Consider the following 19,014-nt stretch of genomic DNA (forward strand, 5'->3'; position numbering starts at 1 on the left):
AAACGGGACGTATTTTTGCGTAATTATTTATTGGCTACTTTTATTTTACAGATTAACATATAGAAAAACAGTGAATGTAGTATCTGCAAGCTGGGTTCCCTTACAGTTCCAAGTAAATGTAAAAAAAATATTTAAGGTCCCAAACCGAGGACTAGAATATAAAGACTGGCTGGTACAAAGCACCAGGGGGGCGGAACGGGGAGGTGCAGATACACAAAGATGTGCAAATACTTCCAGCTTGGAACCTCTACTGTCTTATACATTACTGGGAATGGAAGCTTAGGGGACCTGATTATGACATGTCGATATCTGAAAAAAGTCTCTTATAGGACAGCTCATAACCTAGGCCGATGAGCATACAGACAATATATGCTACCGCAAAGGACTTGCAGGAAGTAATGATCTACACCAAATGCTTCACACCAAAACTAAATAACAGAATGGTCAGTGGTCATATAGTGAGGAGAGTCAAAGTCTAAAGTATACAAAGCAACTCTCCAAAAAAGCCAGTGACATATTGCCCTACACTATGCCTGGTGGTGGCACCATTACACTGTGGGCTTGTGTTTTTAGCTGGTGGCCCAGGAAGCTTTGCCCGGGTGGAAGAAAAGGACAGATTAAACTGAATATTAACAAATCCTAGTGAGCTAATGTCACAGAGACAGTGATAGGATGTGGGTCAATGTACAAACATTGCCCTTCTCTCAAAGTAAGGAACAACTTGCAACGTCTGCTTAGCGCAGCAAAGCAGGATGCCTTAGTGCTGAAATGTACTAAGAAGAGAGTCACTGGGGAGGTGTTACAGTAAGTCACCTCTCCAGCAATCTTTGCCCTGCTTGTTACCATACAAAATGGGTCCGGCCAGACACAGTGCACATCTATGAGATCTCGTTGCATCTCTGAAAAAAGACTTGCAGTGAAGTACCAGACTTTGCACATGTCACATTCTCAGTTTTATATATAACTTTCAATCTGACATATGTCATTGTTCTATCTGTACTCTATTCCCTAGGCCTAGCTCTGAAATCCCCGCCCACATCCCCCAGGAAGGTTCCACAAAATGGTGGAAATTCCAGGACAATAAGCAGCTATGACCTACATACAATAACCATGCACAACTCTCTTACCAGTTTCTGGTGGTGCACTTCATACCCAGCGTCCATTTTTACTTCTGAAATCTCTTCAGTTTTAATGTTAGTGAGCCCTGATCCTGTTACAATGAGAAATAGCATAATTACACCGCACACAAAAATGCTTCTTCCTACTGAGCCTCATATGACCGCGTCTACGCCGCGTTCCCCTGTTATATTGCTGGGAATTAGCGTGGTCCCTGCTTTTCAGTTCCATCGTAATACTTATGACTAAATACTGCTTAAATAATGTAATAAAACTTGTTACATACACAGAATGCCTCATAGACTCTTACAGCCTAAACACCAGCAAATAGTTTCTTTATAAATATGGTTATTTTGATATATATAACAAAATTAACCAACCGGGGCCATGGCAATAAGAAGAGCCATTACACTTTATGCCATGTTTACTGCTCACTTCTATATTACTATATTTATGATTAGAAGTCATTCTTATTTTCATCACTGCTTTTCTGCCTTTTTGACCAGAATAGAACACAAAATAAAAATGAAATTTAAATAATAATAATAAAAAAATAAATAAATAATATTATTCCAAACAGATGGTACATTTTTGCTCGTTTTGCTTCTAAAGTCAGAGCCAGCAGTCTAACGCTTATTCCACACGGAAACCAGGGCGAGTGGCTTGCCACCCGCATTAGAAGGGGTCATTGGCTCTGGCCGCAGACTGGCCAAAGCACGGTCTGATAAATCACATTGCTCTGTAGGCCAATGCAGCATGACTGATATAATAAAACATTACTCAAATAAATTCACATTGGAGATTAGGGGCACATGATATGATACAGAATTGGCTGCAAAATTAGCGTAATTAACCATTTTAACAAAGTGCGAACAAAATTTGTGCATTTCCGCATATATGTAGAGATCAAGATGCAGTTAAGCAAATCTGAATGGGTGCAAATGCCCTTCAGTTATACCCATGGTTTAAGGTCAAAGCACGAGACCTACACAACAAAGTGGCTGAGTTAAAGGTCAGAGGTCACAGCCCCCCCTCCCCCCCTACTGACACTACAAAACGCTCCTGACTTCAAACTGCTGCGTTGAAGATATGATGTTTTTCTGTCTGGGGTTAAGTGCATTAGTTGTCATAACAATTCTATTAGTGCGTCCCCTCCATTTACAAGGGGAAATGAAGCGTGGATTTGGCAGGCTCGGATACACTAGTGCTGCATATGCTGGAACAGTGTGGGGGTTTCTGTGCTCGCTGGGACGGACAGCCGCGCATTGTTCATCATCTCCGCGTATGGGCTGGAATGTCAACAGCCCAACCAGATGGTGCCCTAAAACGCCTCAGCCTTTTATTTGTTTTGCATTTACTGGGGTTATTACATCAAAGAACAACGGAGTTGGAAAATCAAAATAAAACATTGATTCAATTTAATTAGCTTCAGCTTACTACAGAATTGTGCTGCTATAGAAACCGTTTCCAGCTACAACTGACTTTAGCTTCGTAACTTGTACACGGCCTTCTGCAACTCAACATTTCTTTCTGCTCGTGTTCAATTCAGCCATGTATTTATCTCATCAAGCAGTAGTGTGTATTCTGGGTGCACTGGATATGCCTAAATCCGACTCTATCCGATGTGCAGAGCTGAGCTGTGGGGTGGTGTATACCAGGACAACAACAAGCAGTACCTCTGCCTGATGATACAAATATATGGCTGAAAGGCAAAGACGGATGGGCAGAAAGATAATGCAATGAATGAAATTAAAGGGACAGGGCATGAGCAAACCAATGAATTAAAGTCATCTGAAAAATGATGCCCGGAAGTGGTCTCTTATTTTTGGAAATAACTTCGTCCAAATCCTTTGCTACAGACACAGGCTGCTACAGCAGGGGAAGGCAGATACTAGCATTTGCATATTATTGCAGTCATGACTCCGGCAACAGATGCAAGAGTGGACGCAGCAATGCCCAACTCTGAATCAGGCCTACTGTATGGTACTAAAATTTGTTGCATTAGGAAGGAATAGGTCTTCTATGAAGGGACAACAAAGCTGGTCAAAAGCGACAGGTGATGGCTTCATATAGAAACCTCTATATATCGACCAAGGCAACATTGGTGTTCCATTCAGGGGTCTATGTACTAAGCCTTGGAAAGAGATAATGTGGATGGACATAAAATACCAACCAATCAGCTCCTAGCTATTATTTTTCAAACACCGCCTGTAAAGTGACAGTTAGGAGCTGATTGGTTGGTACTTTGCCTTTGAACACTTTAACCCTCTCCAGTGCTTACTGCATAGGCACCACAGAGTCTGCAAATTGTTTCTGGTAAACAAAAGAAGAAATAATGGTATACTGCGTTCCCGAGTATTCTCTACAAATGGAAGGCAGACTAGATGAGACAACGTCATTCACTACACAATAATGGCAGAATATCCAGACAGGCATTTTCATGGGAGAAAAAATAGAAACATTTTATTTTTGTAATGGAAATGTTCTTCCACTACATGACAAATTGTGATGGAACATGGAGGTTGAGGAGAGCATTACGGCAAGCTTTGTATGTGTTAGTATGGGTTGTTAAGAGCAGTTAGCGGTATTGAGAACATGTGGGGCAGGAAAGTGAATGGACTTATGAAGGTGGGGCAGAAAGGTGAACATGTGGGACAGAAATGTGAAAAGCCTTTGGAGGTGGGGCTGAAAGGCGAAAGGCTTTTTGGAGATGGGACAGGAAGGTGAAGGTCTTTGCAGAGGTGGGGCAGGAAGGTGAACGGCCTCGCGAAGATGGGGCAGGAAGGCGAACGTGTTCGCAGAGGTGGGGCAGGAAGTGAACGGTCTAGTGGAGGTGGGGCTGGAAAGTGAACGGCCTCGTGGAGGTGAGGCAGGAAGGTGAACGACCTCGCGGAGGTGGGGTAGGAAGGTGTACAGCCTTGCGGAAGTGGGGCAGGTAGGTGTACAGCCTCGCGGTGGTGGGGACAGAAAGGTGAACGGCCTCACGGAGGTGGGACAGGAAGGGTAACTGCTTTCCAGAAGTGGCCCAGAAAGACTTGCATATTAGGTAAGTATATAAGTGGGCCAGGAAAGTGAATGCCACTGCTGAGGGCAAGAAAGTGAATGGCCTACCAGAGAAGGAGCAGTAAGGTTAACGGCCTTGCGTAGGTGGAGGAGGAAGGTAAACGGCCTTGCGTAGGTGGAGGAGGAAGGTGAACGCCCTTGCTTAGGTGGAGGAGGAAGGTGAACGGCCTTGCGTAGGTGGAGGAGGAAGGTGAACGGCCTTGCGTAGGTGGAGGAGGAAGGTGAACGGCCTTGCGTAGGTGGAGGAGGAAGGTGAACGGCCTTGCGTAGGTGGAGGAGGAAGGTGAACGGCCTTGCGTAGGTGGAGGAGGAAGGTGAACGGCCTTGCGTAGGTGGAGGAGGAAGGTGAACGGCCTTGCGTAGGTGGAGGAGGAAGGTGAATGGCCTTGCGTAGGTGGAGGAGGAAGGTGAACGGCACCGCGTAGGTGGAGGAGGAAGGTGAATGATCTTACAGAGAATGAATGACATGTTAAACTTGACTTTACTAAAGTGGAGGCTTAGCCCATAGAACCAATCAGATTCTAACAATCATTTATCTGGTAAGGTCTATAAAATGATAGCTAGAATATAACTGGTTGCTATGGGCAACACCTTCACTTTTGAAAAAAACGCTCTTTAGTAGAAAACGTGAAATTGCAGATTGGGAGAGGAAACTAGAGGCCATGGAAATAATGCTGTTTTTTAGGTGTTGGATATAAAAGTATACTAAGATAATGGAGAATTTAACAATGACATTAATTTTACATTACAGAGCTAAAAAATTGTAAATCAAGTGGAAGGAGGTCAAGTCTGTATAAAATGTATTCACTTCTAGGTGGATGGTAAAACCTATGGTTGGTCAGCTGCGTAATAATAAATACTAGCAGCACAAGGTATAACATGAACACAAGCCTACCGAAGGCAACAAACTACATGCAAGCTTACACCATGCCAAAGACTGAAAGACAAAAGCAAAGCCAGTTATATACCTGGTCGTGTAGTGAGTCCTCTATCTGCGGCAGGGCGAGCGTCAACTGGTTCAACTGGGCGCGTGCAGCAAAACAAAAAAACAAGCAAATAAAAGTAACAATACATAATTTGCTCAATGGATAGGAAAAGACGAAAGAAAAGAACATGACGGCAGAAACATTGTGCCACTGGGGTTAATTTGCCAGACAGACAGGACAGAGAGAAATAAAGGAGGGTGGAGTAAGGGGCATCTACATTCAGTCACTGTACTGACCATATTTACAGTTCAGTACTAGTTTCATTATTGTACCATGGGTTGTGCTGATTGTAGCACCGGTGAAGAAGTGAAAATATAAAACAACATTAAAGGGGATCTCTATCTTCAAAATAATTTTCCTCCCCAGGCAGATGTGCTTTGTTTTATTGCCTTTATATACAACAGCAGATTATCTCAGGTCTGTGCAGGACTCACCACTACCTATCAGTGCTGTGGAGTCCGTATGCCCCAAGCCTTTAACTCTGACTCCTCTATTTTACTACTCCATCTCCCCAGTCCTGGTATCTATACAACAATCTGTTGTCATATCTAATACCACCAAAAAGAAACCAAGCTGCCGGAAGAATAGGATTCTCCTATAACGCAGGCATTCCAGATTGTGGAGTTTTCCATTTAACAGAGCCAAAGCTTCCCCATGGATATATAGCAGTAACTGTGAAACCAGGCGTCCCCGTCACACTAGAGAAGCTTCAGTTGTTAAATCGCTGCATTTTACACCAGCTTATAATGAAACGAAAATGTAAAAAAAACTTTTTAAGGTTCCTATACTCAGAAATGTGCAAACTGAACATAATCTTTCACAAACAGGCTTATAACATGTCAAATAGAATTTCAGCCAACGGATATAGAAACACCTATAACTACATATTCAATAAGTATATCTATGCACACATATCTGCATATACATATATTTATTTACCTACTCAGGTGGGAAAACTCCAATCACTATGAGTGAAACATGTTTTATTGGGGAATATTTGTGCACAACTTCTGTAAGCATAGACTGCATCATGTTCCACATACTGGAAGGTCAATGTCTGCAGAATATGTGGTATGTGTATTAGACTTACCAAAAGTAGAAATAAATATATGTTTATTCAGACACAACGCATTTCACTCCTCCTAAATTGTATGGAATGGGCTATTACCGTATCCAAGACACCACCTCAGGTACTTATAAAAAGAAAATAAAAGTACATCTAAAGGCGCACATCCACTAGTAGCAGATCTTAATGGACGACTGAACGATAATGACATCGTTATCTTTCAGCCGTCCATTACTCGTGCATGAATTGGGCACTAAAATGTCGGAATCAATCATCGCCCGAACATGCCGGTCAATCTGCCGATAAACAACAGATTGGCCATGTTTGGGGATGATGGAGGGCGCCTACACTGAACGACATATCAGTCTTTTCATTGTCGCCTAGTGGATGTGCCCCTTAAGAAAACCTACAAAACGTCTACAAAACATCTTTTTGATGGTTGAATTTCTAACTTAATCGATTAGGGGGGATTCAATTCAGCGTGAATTGAATAGCGCCAGGAGGGAGCTCTCGGAGCTATCCAATTCACCGGCACTCTCTGACTAAAGTGCCGGCTACGAGCCTGTTAGCACCTCGCTAAGCCAGAACTCAGCCCCGCGACTGGAACTTTAGTCAGATTCCTGAAGGTGTGAAGAGAAATCATTAGTCGAACTAAACAGCGTGGCCAATGGAATAGCTCAAGGAGCTCCCTCCTGGCGCTATTCAATTCACGCTGAATTGAAATCCCCCCATAGAGTACATTATAAATGCATAAAAAAAAAAAAGTATAACGTAAATCATATTGAATGTCTCCACAAATAACATACTGCACCATTTAATATAACGTATCTGTGTAATACACACAGAACAATGGCGAAACTCTAACTCAATCAAATCTACCAAAAAGTTTTAATCAAAAACATCAACAAAATGATTTATTAGTGTAAGGTGTTGAATTTCACTTAGGTGTCAAGTGTTGGTCTAACGATTACTAGTGGATAACCATGCAGGACATTTGAAGCATAACAGTATAAAACACATAGAAACATGCAGCAATATCTCTATTAAACATGCAGGTCAAAAGCTACGGGAACAATCCACATTTTAATCTTACCTTCATTCTCGGTGTTTGCTGGAACAGAGTCTACACCGAATGGGTGCCAAGGCTGAAGATCATCTACGTTGAACTCGCCATCCACTGGAAGAAGCTCTACAGTTGTCTTAGTCTCCGTTAAGGAGGGCATAAGGGCATCGTTGCCGTAACTGATCCGGGGTTCGCTGACCATGTTGGACAGTACATCATCAGAGTAGTTCTGCTCTTTTTGGAACAGTTCATCTAGAAGTGGGAAGAAGCCAATGTTAAGATGAAGCCACCATTTTAGAGATATGTCGAGGTCACGATTTAAGGTGTGGCTGTAATTTTTACGCTCAATGTGTTGAACACTTGGGACGAACAAAAGAAAAAAAAAAAACCTGAGAAATAGTTGCCAAAGAGAAAAAAAAAAAAAAAAGAGAGAAGAAAATAACAATTGAAAAGAGTGGTGCTGCCGTGCTGGCTTTGTCCCATAAAGAAACGTATTCTCTTCGTGAGCAGATTTTTATCTTCGTTTAAACCACATCCCTTCCCTTTGAGTGTGTGCGTTTAATGACTATTGCACGAAAGCCGCCAGTGCAGATTTACTCTGGTAAATGAATTTTCTTTTCTGCAGGAATTCCCACAGAGAGATTAAGCCGATAGAGAAGCATCTAATGAGCCAATATTCTCGAATAAATGGGAAGACATGCCTGGAAGACAGCAGGATCTCTAATCACATCTAAATGTACACGAGCAAATAATACAGGATGTATCAGGAGGCACTGCAGCCACAAAATGGCCTTAACACTGCACTTAGACTTGCAATGAGTAGTGAATAAGCTTTGTGTACTGACGCTGGGTGTGTGTAATAAGGGCCGCAACTAGGGGGGGGGGGGGGGGGGGGGAGAGCTGGAGGTGCACATGCACCGCCACTGCACCCGCCGCCAGTGTCCTCCAGCCCGGCGCCGCAGGGGGCTCCAAGCCGGACGCACGCTGAGATTTTACTACCAGCGGGCGCCCGGCTCCTTCCCTGCTGCGCCACGGAACTCCAGCTTCCGGCTCTCCCCACGGGCACTACGGGAGAGACGTCATAACGTCTCTCCCATAGTTCCGAGGAGCAGCCGGGCGGCGGACATAGGAGCAGGGTTTAAGGTAAGTATTGTTTGGTTTTTTTTGTGTAAGCGGCACTACAGGGGCATTACCATATTGTCACTACTACAGGGGCATTACCATATTGGCACTACATGGGCATTACCATATGGTCACTACTACAGGGGCATTACCATATTGGCACTACTACATGGGCACTACTACAGGGGCATTACCATATGGGCACTACTACAGGGGCATTACCATATGGGCACTACTACAGGGGCACTGCTGCAGAGGGCATTACTATTGTGGAATTACCAGGGGGGGGGGGCGCCAAATTATTGTCTTGCCGCGGGTGACAAAAATCCTAGCTTCGGCCCTGGTGTAATGTACCAACTTGGGGGACAATTTGTCAGCAGCTGCTAACCTCACTCAGAAACACAGTGTGTGTGTAACCTCACTCAGAAACACAGTGTGTGTGTGTGTGTGTGTGTGTGTGTGTGTGTGTGTGTGTGTGTATATATATATATATATATATATATATATATAAATATAATCCGGGTCAAGCTAGTGCCTCAAACCAAGGATACTCCATCTATATCATGCCAGGTTACAATACAGGGCAAAGATGATGTTACTGGCAAGATTGCCATGCAATTCATTAGAAAAAAAATTAAAAACACCAACGAAGACCGTCTGATTAATTAGATACCTGCGGATGTTAAGAAAATGGTATGACTCACCCACTTCATCTTGGATCTCCTCGGCCACTGCTGGTACTTTGTACAGAAGGGAGAAGCTCTGATTCATTCTTTCATTTATCACACGGAGATGTGTCATCACCTAAACAGGTCATACGTGTATAAGGTATGGCATTAACAGCTGACCTCACGTTCATAAACCATAAATCAACTGGTTGACATGAGGAAGCGCAGGGTGGGGAACCTTTTTTCTGCCGAGGGCCATTTGATATTTAGAACATTATTTGTGGGCCCGGTGCAGGCCACGTTCCCTCCATGTGACGTCATAGGGGGCGGGGCCACAACCGCCGGTGATTACAGCAATGCTTGGAGCATCCTGAGGATGCTCCGGGGAGCTGTAAGGGCAGCGGTGTGACCGTCTGAAGCGTCCTAAGGACGCTCCAGGTGACACTGCTGCATAGATTCTGGCTGTAGGGTGCCATTCTAGGCACCTGCTAGCCAGATGAGGCCAGCAAAGAAAAGCTCAGAGGGCCTGACCAAATGCCTCTGCGGGCCCATCCCTGATGTATAGGGTGCTAAAGTGTCCATCCCGACTGGACAGTAAACTGATGTCTGATTTTAAGAAATGTCATGCTAGGAAACGCTGATACCCTGGATAACGGTATATGTTGCCTCATCATGCCAAACATGACCATTGCCTAACCGTATTCCTGGGGCTTCCTAGGGTTTATGGGCATCACCTGTACACCTGCAGACTGAAGAACGATTATCAACATGTCGTAATGCTGTGGGAAGATAATCCCACCTATAGAAAGTTCCTTCATCCCTAAACATGACCTTCACTCAAAGGCGTGGAAACCTCCACAGTTACCTCAACACCATCATCACAGTAAAACCTCCAAGTTCACAGCAAAATGTACAAGATGGAATCCCTACTGCTTAGGGAGACAATCTAATAATATTCACACATGGTGATGGTTGCAAGCCCAAGCTCTATTTGAAAACAATCTATGTTACAGACAGTTGGCTATATATAAACTGCAGTAACTTATTTTATTGTGACAAACGTGTGAAGTGCACTTGGCAGAGAGTCTCTGTACAAAGCGGATTTGGATGTTTGGAAACTCATAATGTAGATAAACACCCCCATAGCTAAAGGCAGGAAAGCACTGAAACTAATGTTTCACAGCTAGCAGGGGTCCATCTCTGGGCAGTGGGGGTCTGGGAAACAGTCGAAATCACTGTTCTTGCTACATTAGGTACAGTAGTATGAACCTGGCCGGAATATTCGGCAGAACAGCTGGTTAGCCGATCTGAATGGCACAAATCAGTCACCCCTGTGATGTGATAGCTGTGATATGTCTGCACCCACTGAATTAGGTTAGAAGCACAGGCACACTCTCTGCTTTTATGCCTAATAAATGAATAGTAATTGGTACGCAATATAATCTGAACGCCAAAAGGTGCACAGATTAACGGCAAAACGTTATCACCAGTCATATATTTCAGTTATATTACATCTTCAAATTGACTCAGGGCCAAGAAATATACCAGCATAAGCCATTTTTTCTTTTTTTTTTCCAATCACGCCAGCAGTAGTCATCCGTTTTCCAATGTTCAATGCATAAATCTGTCAGCAATAGATCAATAGCACATTAGAGCAACAATGATCTATGTCCGTACTATGCACAGTCGCTGCTTTCACTCCCTTCCAGTTAACTCTTATAGGTGCCACTTGTAACCTCTGCAAACTTTCCTGCTGCCATATCACTACATGCTCATCTGTAAGCTAGCCAGCTGCAAAGGGTTCATTAGGACAGCCTATGCTGTCAGTAGAATCTGTGGGGCCACATCGGATTGTGCACATAACCACTTAGAACGGTAAGAAATCTTGGCTCATTTTCCTGTGCACCACCACGCAGTGCATTCTCAACTGTTCCGGAGCCACATCGCAGAGAATTGCTCTCTATGAGCTCTGGGCACTTCTGCTGACCAATTAGGCAGGTATAACCAGCTCATTACTATAGTAGGACACCGTATGTAATGGGGGGAGTGGAGGCTCACACTTCAGTAATCCAGGACATTTCAGCAGTCTTCAGACACTATTAAGGCTATTTGACCAATACAGTTGGTAAATATTTTGAGTAGGTATAAAATCCTCACACTGTGAAATATAAGGTGGTCCATAGTAATATCACCATAGGACTTTAAAAGAATTGCACAGATTAAAATCCAAATAACTGGGACCTTCTGTGCTAAACAAAATAGTACAGATAAATAACTACAGTGAATTTGAGTTGTTGCAATAATAATTATAATAATAATAAAATAAACCCTAAAAATAATTACAACTGCATTTTAATACACTTATAAGAAATAATTATTTTTCAGTATTATTTTTCATTCATATCCCTAAATGGGAGGCAGTCAGGAAGCAGACGGTCGAAATGCCGACCGCCGGCTTCCCTACTGTCTAATACCGGCAAGGGTCTAATGACTGGCATTGAGATCCCGACGCCTGTCATTTTACCTATGCCGGGAGCTCGATGCCCGGCATACCGATTGAAGGTAAGCCGGGCATGGACTGCCGCGGAGGGGTGATGGTTAGGTATGGGGCTCCCAGGGGGGACTTAGGGTTGGGCATCCCCCCAGGAGGGTTAGGGTAGGGGAAGGTGGGGTTTAGGGTTAGGCACCCCCGGGGGAAGGTTAGGGTTAGGCACCGGAGAAAGGGGGGTTAGGTTTAGGCACTAGGGAGGGAGGTTAGGCACCCCTAAAGGAGAGTTGGGGGTTAGTTAGTACTTACCTTTAGCACAGTCAGGATCTTCACTGGTGCCGGACTTGCGGCGTCGATGATTTCATACCGATCCCCCCCTAAACTGTTAATGTAATATTTATGAAGTTGTTAATTGACTCTTCTACTGCCTCCTGCTGGAAAAATAATCCTCTCTTATAGTCAGGGGCTTAGAGAGCCCCGGTAAAGAGGGGGCATGGCCTAATCGTGGGAGGCGTGGCCATGCCCCCGTGGGGGAAAAAAAAAAAAAGATTGTTTTGCGGCGCCGCCGCAAGCCGGGGAGGGGGCGCTGTGAGCCCCTCAGCCCGGCGCAAGGCCAGAGGGGGGCGCGATCAGTGTGATCGCTCCCCCCTTCAAGCATAGGAGATTTTGCTGTGGCTGCTGCTTAGCAGCCACAAGCAACTCCCACTGCAGCCCAGCACTGCAGAGGGAGGGAGGAAGTGAGGGGGGGGCGGCGCCGGACCCGGGCCCCCTGGAAGCCCGGGCAAACTGTACCCGCTCCCCCCCTCTCGGCGCCCCTGCTTATAGTTGTTTCTCACCTATACATGTGTCTGCCAATTTCAAACCACTGTTTTAAAAGTTAATACCCCCCGATATGTCCTCCTTTGCCTTTTTACTATTCACATAACTACGTTTAGGTTTTTACTTTGTTGAAACAACATTGCTGTACTATGCAAAACATCATTTTATTTATGCACAGTAACTGAAAAAGAAACAATGACTAAAAATTATTTTCATGTCTCTTGGGAAGATATAAAAAAAAATTATCAAAATAATATTTCCTTTATTTTTTTTAAATTCTTATGGTACATACACACGGTCAGATATGTCAGATGAACGACTGAACGATCGAACGATTTGCAAACGATTGAACGATTTTTGACTGCATTAAAATGAATGGAAATCGTCCAAAACTGACTGCAAACACATCAGATATCAGATATAATTATCTGACAAACGGGAACGCGCATCATTCATTGTTGCACACGTCAGATTTTTCTTTCAGATATGAACGATTTTTAAAATCATTATCGTTCAGGTCTGAAGAAAAATCTGATCGTGTGTATGCACAAATAATCTCACAAAAGCTCCACGGAATTTACTAGATCTATTACATTGTTCAATAAGATCTATAACCGCTTTACCTGAGATCGGATTTGAGCAGCTTTCTTGGGATCTACCATGCGGACGTGTTCAAAGTGTTTCAGGGTGTGTTGTCTGTCCTTCTGTTCGGCACGAACATATTTCCTAAGCATGTTGAAAACATGTCTAGGCTGCAAAATAATGGGAGGTAAAATAAGTACATACAACTTGCACGGCAGACGCGATTTTATCATGGGTGAAGCCGCAGGAAACAGCTATTTTTTTTTAAATGTAAGCAAGAATAGGAAGAAAATGCACATAACATTTACACAGTAAAAGTAATGGAGGTCAGATTATTTAGGAATACTTGCCTGCAGATTACCATTCCTCTATGCAGTTCACTCACAATTGACACTTATATGTAAAGTACTTATAAATATGTATATTTACTACAGCGAGAGGTTTTAGAAGTGGAGATGTTGCCCATAGCAACCAATCAGATTGTAGCTATTATCTTCTAGAATGTGCTAGTTACATGTGAAGTAGAATCTGACTGGTTGCTATGGACAACATCTCCACCTCTAAAAACTCTCACTTTAGTAAATATACCCCTTATTCTATGCTCAATCTTTAAGGAAACCCTACACCAATTGTATACAGTCCCCTATAACACAACTGAAAACTCCCAAGTACAATTAAATTATAAAATGTCGAGAAAACAGGGGATATTTAATGCTTGATCTGATCTATTCAAAATCAGGTGGGTTAAAAAAAAACGGGCAGGTCAGCATTGTGTAACATAAGGGAGGCTTAGGCAGCGTTGGAATGTGTGAGGGTGGTAAGGAAATGTGCCATTGTGTGTCGGTGGAGGTACCTCATAGGTCACCGTCCTGGGTAGATGCCTACATTTTTTAATCACCATCTGTGGCTGTTGTCTCGCCTCTTTAATTTTGCCGTGGAGCAGTTGGTGAGGCACCTGTGATTAGATGGAGGCCACTGGGATTGGATCCTATTCGCTGATGACTATCAATCATTCTTAAGCCGGCCATACACGGTGCGATTTCCTAATGTTAAGATCTGTTGTACGATTTCCCTTGAAATTCTCTATACGATTTGGTCAAAAGGTGTACGATTGTACGTACATACGATACGATGCGTCGTTTCCGATTGCAAAATGGAGGAGGGGAGTGGCCAGGGATCTTGCAAGACCTCGTCCATAGTACATCGGATCGTTCATCAAGCAAAACAGCATACGATGTGTGTCTCATCGATAGGTCGTAATCTTACCATTTTTCCATAAGATCTACGATGCAGAAATTACGACGGCGGGGACGCGCATAGTCATCGTAAAAATACTGCACGATTACTGTAACGATTGGTCGTTACGATTAATCTAAATCGGCCATATCGTGCAAAAAAAGTGCACTGTGTATGGGCTGCATTAGGAAGAAGTAAGAAACACAATCCCAGGAGCTCGGCAGGAGTTTGGTATCTTCTTGAGTTTTTAGGTGCACACAGCTTAACATCAACTGACCTACTGTAACTAGGCCTTCAAATTGCTAGGTCCTCAATATTTCTTTATGACCAAGAGTTTTAACCTTCTCCTAACAAAAACAGTGGGGGTGAAGGGGATGGGAAGGGGGTTGGGTAAAGTAAATCACTGCACTAATTTCCCATTATTGGTGATGTTTTCTCCCGAGTCCTTTATCTGAAGAGACAAAATAGCACACACAGCTGTATCTAAGCTATAGTTACCAAGGGAGGTGGTGGGATTTCCCAATGTAAGAGTCTATGACACAGAAACCCAAAGTGGCCACATTATAACTTGAGGAAGTTCGGGTTCATGCATTTGTTCTATTTATTACAGCGGGTAAAATAAGTATTGAACACATCAACATGTTTTTCAGTAAATATATTTGTAATGGGGCTATTGTAATGGAATTTTCACCAAATGTCAGCAACAGCCCATGAAATCCACACATGCAAAGAAATCAAACCATAGATGTCCATAAATTAAGTTATGTGTAAAAATGTGAAATGACACAGGAAAAAAGTATTGAACAAATGAAGAAAGGGAGGTGTAAAAAGGCATGGAAAGCCAAGACACCAGTTTAAATATATCAGTAATTAGAAAGCAATCCTGCCCCTTGTCAGTGCAAATTAATATAAGCTGGTTCAGTCCCAACTGATGGCCTATAAAAAGTTGTCTCATTACCAAAGTGTCACACAAGAAACATCTCCTCATGGGTAAAAGCAAAGAGCTCTCTCAAGACCTTCGCAAACTTATTGTTGCAAAACATACTGTTGGCATTGGTTACATAAGGATTTCTAAACTTCTGAATGTTCCAGTGAGCACTGTTGAGGCCATAATCCGGAAGTGGAAATGACATAATTTCACTATAAACCGGCCACGACCAGGTGCTCCTCACAACATTTCTGACAGAGGAGTGAATATAATTATCAGAAGAGTTGTTCAAGAGCCAAGGACAACTTGTGGAGAGCTTCAGAAAGACCTGGAATTAGCAGGTACAATTGTTTCAAAGAAAACAATAAGCAATGCACTCAACCGCCATGGCCTGTATGCACGCTTTCCACGCAAGACTCGTGAAGCTCGTTTAAAGTTTGCTGCACAACATTTGGACAAGCCTGTGAAATAATGGGAGAATATAGTCTGGTCAGATGAGATCAAAATTGAACTCTTTGGGTGCCATAATACACACCGTGTTTGGAGGAGAAATGACACTGCACATCACCCCAAAAACACCATACCAACAGTGACGTTTGGAGGTGGGAACATCATGGTGTGGGGCTGTTTTTCAGCATACGGTACTGGCATACTTCATGTGTTTGAAGGAAGGAAGAATGTAAAAATGTAGAGAACATTCTTGATAAAAATCTGCTGCCATCTACCAGGATGCTGAAGATGAAACGAGGGTGGACATTTGAGCAAGACACAAACACATCCCAAACACACAGCCAAGGACACTCCCAATTGGTTTCAGAGAAAGAAAATAAAGCTGCTAGAATGGCCCAGCCAATCACCTGACTTGAATCCAATTGAAAATCTATGGAAATAACTAAAGATCAGAGGTCATAGAAGAGGCCACGGAACATTCAAGATTTGAAGTCTGTGTGGAAGAATGGGACAAAATCACACCTGAGCAATGCATGCGACTAGTTTCTCCATACAGGCGGCGTCTTGAAGCTGTCATTACCAACACAGGCTTCTGTACGAAGTATTAAATACATTTCAGTAAGCGTGTTCAATACTTTTTCCCTGTGTCATTTCACATTATTACACATAACTTAATTTATGGACATCGATGGTTTGATTTCTTTGCATGTGTGGATTGCATGGGTTGTTGCTGACATTTGGTGAAAATTTCATTACAATAGCCCCATTACAAATATATTTACTGAGAAATATGCTGACGTGTTCAATACTTATTTTACCCGCTGTATATCCTGCCACAATAGTTATAAGGGCGGCCAAGCTACACATGTATCACACCAGTATATATCACCACAGGTATATCCAGAATATAAACTAACTTAAATGAATGTAAAGTAAAGTGCTGACTACTATACAGAAGCACAATGCAAGCCCCAGATATTGCATGGTTCCTGATGTTTGGCTAAATTGGGCCAAGAACTGGGCAGACCCTCAAGGAAGTTATTGACATATGAAGCAAAAATGCATTCATTAACATTCTATGGGCTACATCCAATTAGGTTCAAAGTAGGGATGTGCAGGCTCGGATAGGTTCGAGTTTGCACGTGGAGTTCGGATTTTTCCCTCCAAAAAAACGGAACTCAGAACGAGGCAAAACGTCATCTTACATGGACGAACATCATCATTCCTGGTCTTTTGTCCAGGAATGATGATGTTCGTCCATGTAAGATGACGTTTTGCCTCGTTCTGAGTTCCGTTTTTTTGGAGGGAAAAATCCGAACTCCACGTGCAAACTCGAACCTATCCGAGCCTGCACATCCCTAGTTCAAAGGGGACTAATTGCCGGTTGAACAGCACAGAAAAGCCAGTAGCGGCATGGCAATTCGCCCTCCGCGCTGCCCGTTCTCACCCGGGACACGCTCACTCCAGGGCGGAGAATTTTCAAACCTTCTAAAGAGGACATTTGGCAGAGTTACCCATAGCAACAGATGAGACTATACCCATAATTTTATAGAATGTACAAGATAAATGATAGCTGGAATTTGATTGGTTGCTATGGGTCAACAGCTCCGCTAGTCCTATTTTAGAAGGTTTGATAAATCTCCCCCTATGGATGCTGAACGTCTGTTACAAGTACTCTATAGTTAGAGAAACATATAAGGTATATTGGGGGAGATGTACGAAGCCCGGAAGCGGTATCAGCGCACGTTATGTGCGCTGATACCGCTTCTCCCCGATGTATGATCGGGGGTCTGGGTGGTAAATGACAGGGACGGCAGAGAGCTATGTATGAACGGTCATAATGTTATCGACAGCTACAACCTGGCGCTGCCCTATCTCCACAGCAGGGACAGCGCTTCCCTGCTGTCGGCTCCAGGCTGCACGCGGGGATCTCGCGATACTTGCGAGATCCCGCGCATGCTCAGTGGAGCCAGCCGGGAAGAGACACAGCGCGTCAGCGCTAGGCTGATGCGCTGCTGTCTCTAGTGGGTAGCGCCGGAGGGGGGAGTTAACGCTCCCCCTCTCCGGCCGATGAGATGTTTATACATCTCATCGGTAGTGCTTCCTGCTTCGCCTCGGTAAAGAGGCGAAGCGGGAAGAGTTATAGCGGCACGGTAATCTACCCCATTGTGAGCACAAACGGATCGTATGTAAATGTGTCTTCGTGGAAATGGAAAATACATACTTTTCTCCCCTATTCTTTGCAAATTATAGTGCTAATGGGATTACAACTATATGTGCATAAACCTGAGAGCTCAGAGAGACGTATGTGTGATATGTGCGCAGTGATCCCTGGGGGCTTCTTTCCAGTCAGCAGGTCAAACACTACTTACAAGAGCGACATTGTAAATAGCTACCATGCCGCTATATTCATGGGATGTGATAGACATCCATCAGATGACACTAGAAGTATTGGCCATAATGTGGCAACTACAGTTTAATGCAAAAAAAAAAAAAGCAAAATCATGCACTTGGGTCTCAAAAAGCCAAAGGCTAATTATAGTATTAATGACACTATCATGGTAACTACAGAGGAGGAAAGGGATCTAGGAATCACTATTTCAGGTGACTTAAAGGCAGGTAAGCAATGTAACAAAGCAATGAGAAAGACAAGTCAGATGCTTGGTTGCATAGGGAGAGGAATCAGCAGCAGGAATAAAGAAGTAATAATGCCCCTGTATAGGTCATTGGTACGGCCTCATCTAGAATATTGTGTTCAGTTCTGGAGGCCATATCTCCAGAAGGATATAAATACATTAGAGACAGTACAAAGAAGGGCAACTAAAATGGTGCATGGCCTAAATCACAAAACTTATCCGGAAAGACTAAAAGATCTTAATATGTATAATTTGGAGCAGAGAAGGTAAAGAGGGGACATGATAGAAACGTTCAAATATATCGAGGGCTTAACCAAGGTACAGGAGGGAGAGAAGTACTAGAACACGAGGACATGCACTGATACTGGAGGGAGGTAAGTTCATGGGAAATTTGAGGAGAAATTACTTCACAGAAAGGATAGTGTGTAGGTGGAATAGCCTCCCCGTCAGAGGTGGTAGAGGCAGTAGAGCAATTTAAACATGTCTAGGCTAGACATAAGGATATCTTTACAGAGAACTAAGGATCACTTAGGGTTGAGGTTCTCATAAGGGCAAAAATGGGGCCGACTAGATGGGCCAAGTGGTTCTTATCTGCCGTCAAATTCTATGTTTCATCTATTCTTTTTGTGCCATATGAAGAGACCCGTATGTCGAAATTCCCGTGTTGTACACATTTTCCTCAATTTTGTCTTAGTCCACATATAGGGCCGTATTCAATTAGCTGCGATAAGCCGTTTTCGGCGAAAAGTTTCCGCCGATGACGTAATTTCGCCAGGCGGAAACTTATCCCA

General features: G+C 43.4%; 1 protein-coding gene across 4 annotated transcripts in view; it reads right to left on the minus strand.

The window, feature by feature from the left end:
• APP (amyloid beta precursor protein) overlaps positions 1 to 19,014 on the minus strand; it is a 279,838-nt gene that overhangs the window by 5,917 nt on the left and 254,907 nt on the right. For 2 of the 4 annotated variants that reach the window (XM_088481633.1, XM_088481636.1), the window contains 5 exons: positions 13,015 to 13,143; positions 9,121 to 9,220; positions 7,325 to 7,546; positions 5,148 to 5,201; positions 1,128 to 1,210 (listed from right to left, as the gene is read on the minus strand). In XM_088481633.1, coding sequence (XP_088337759.1) covers positions 1,128 to 1,210; positions 5,148 to 5,201; positions 7,325 to 7,546; positions 9,121 to 9,220; positions 13,015 to 13,143 — 588 coding nt within the window. The remainder of the gene's footprint in view (positions 1 to 1,127; positions 1,211 to 5,147; positions 5,202 to 7,324; positions 7,547 to 9,120; positions 9,221 to 13,014; positions 13,144 to 19,014) is intronic. The other 2 variants (XM_088481634.1, XM_088481637.1) reach the window with 1 other exon arrangement.

This window comes from Taudactylus pleione, unplaced genomic scaffold (genome assembly GCF_031769625.1).
Source record: "Taudactylus pleione unplaced genomic scaffold, aTauple2 ptg000276l, whole genome shotgun sequence".
NCBI lineage: Eukaryota > Metazoa > Chordata > Amphibia > Anura > Myobatrachidae > Taudactylus > Taudactylus pleione.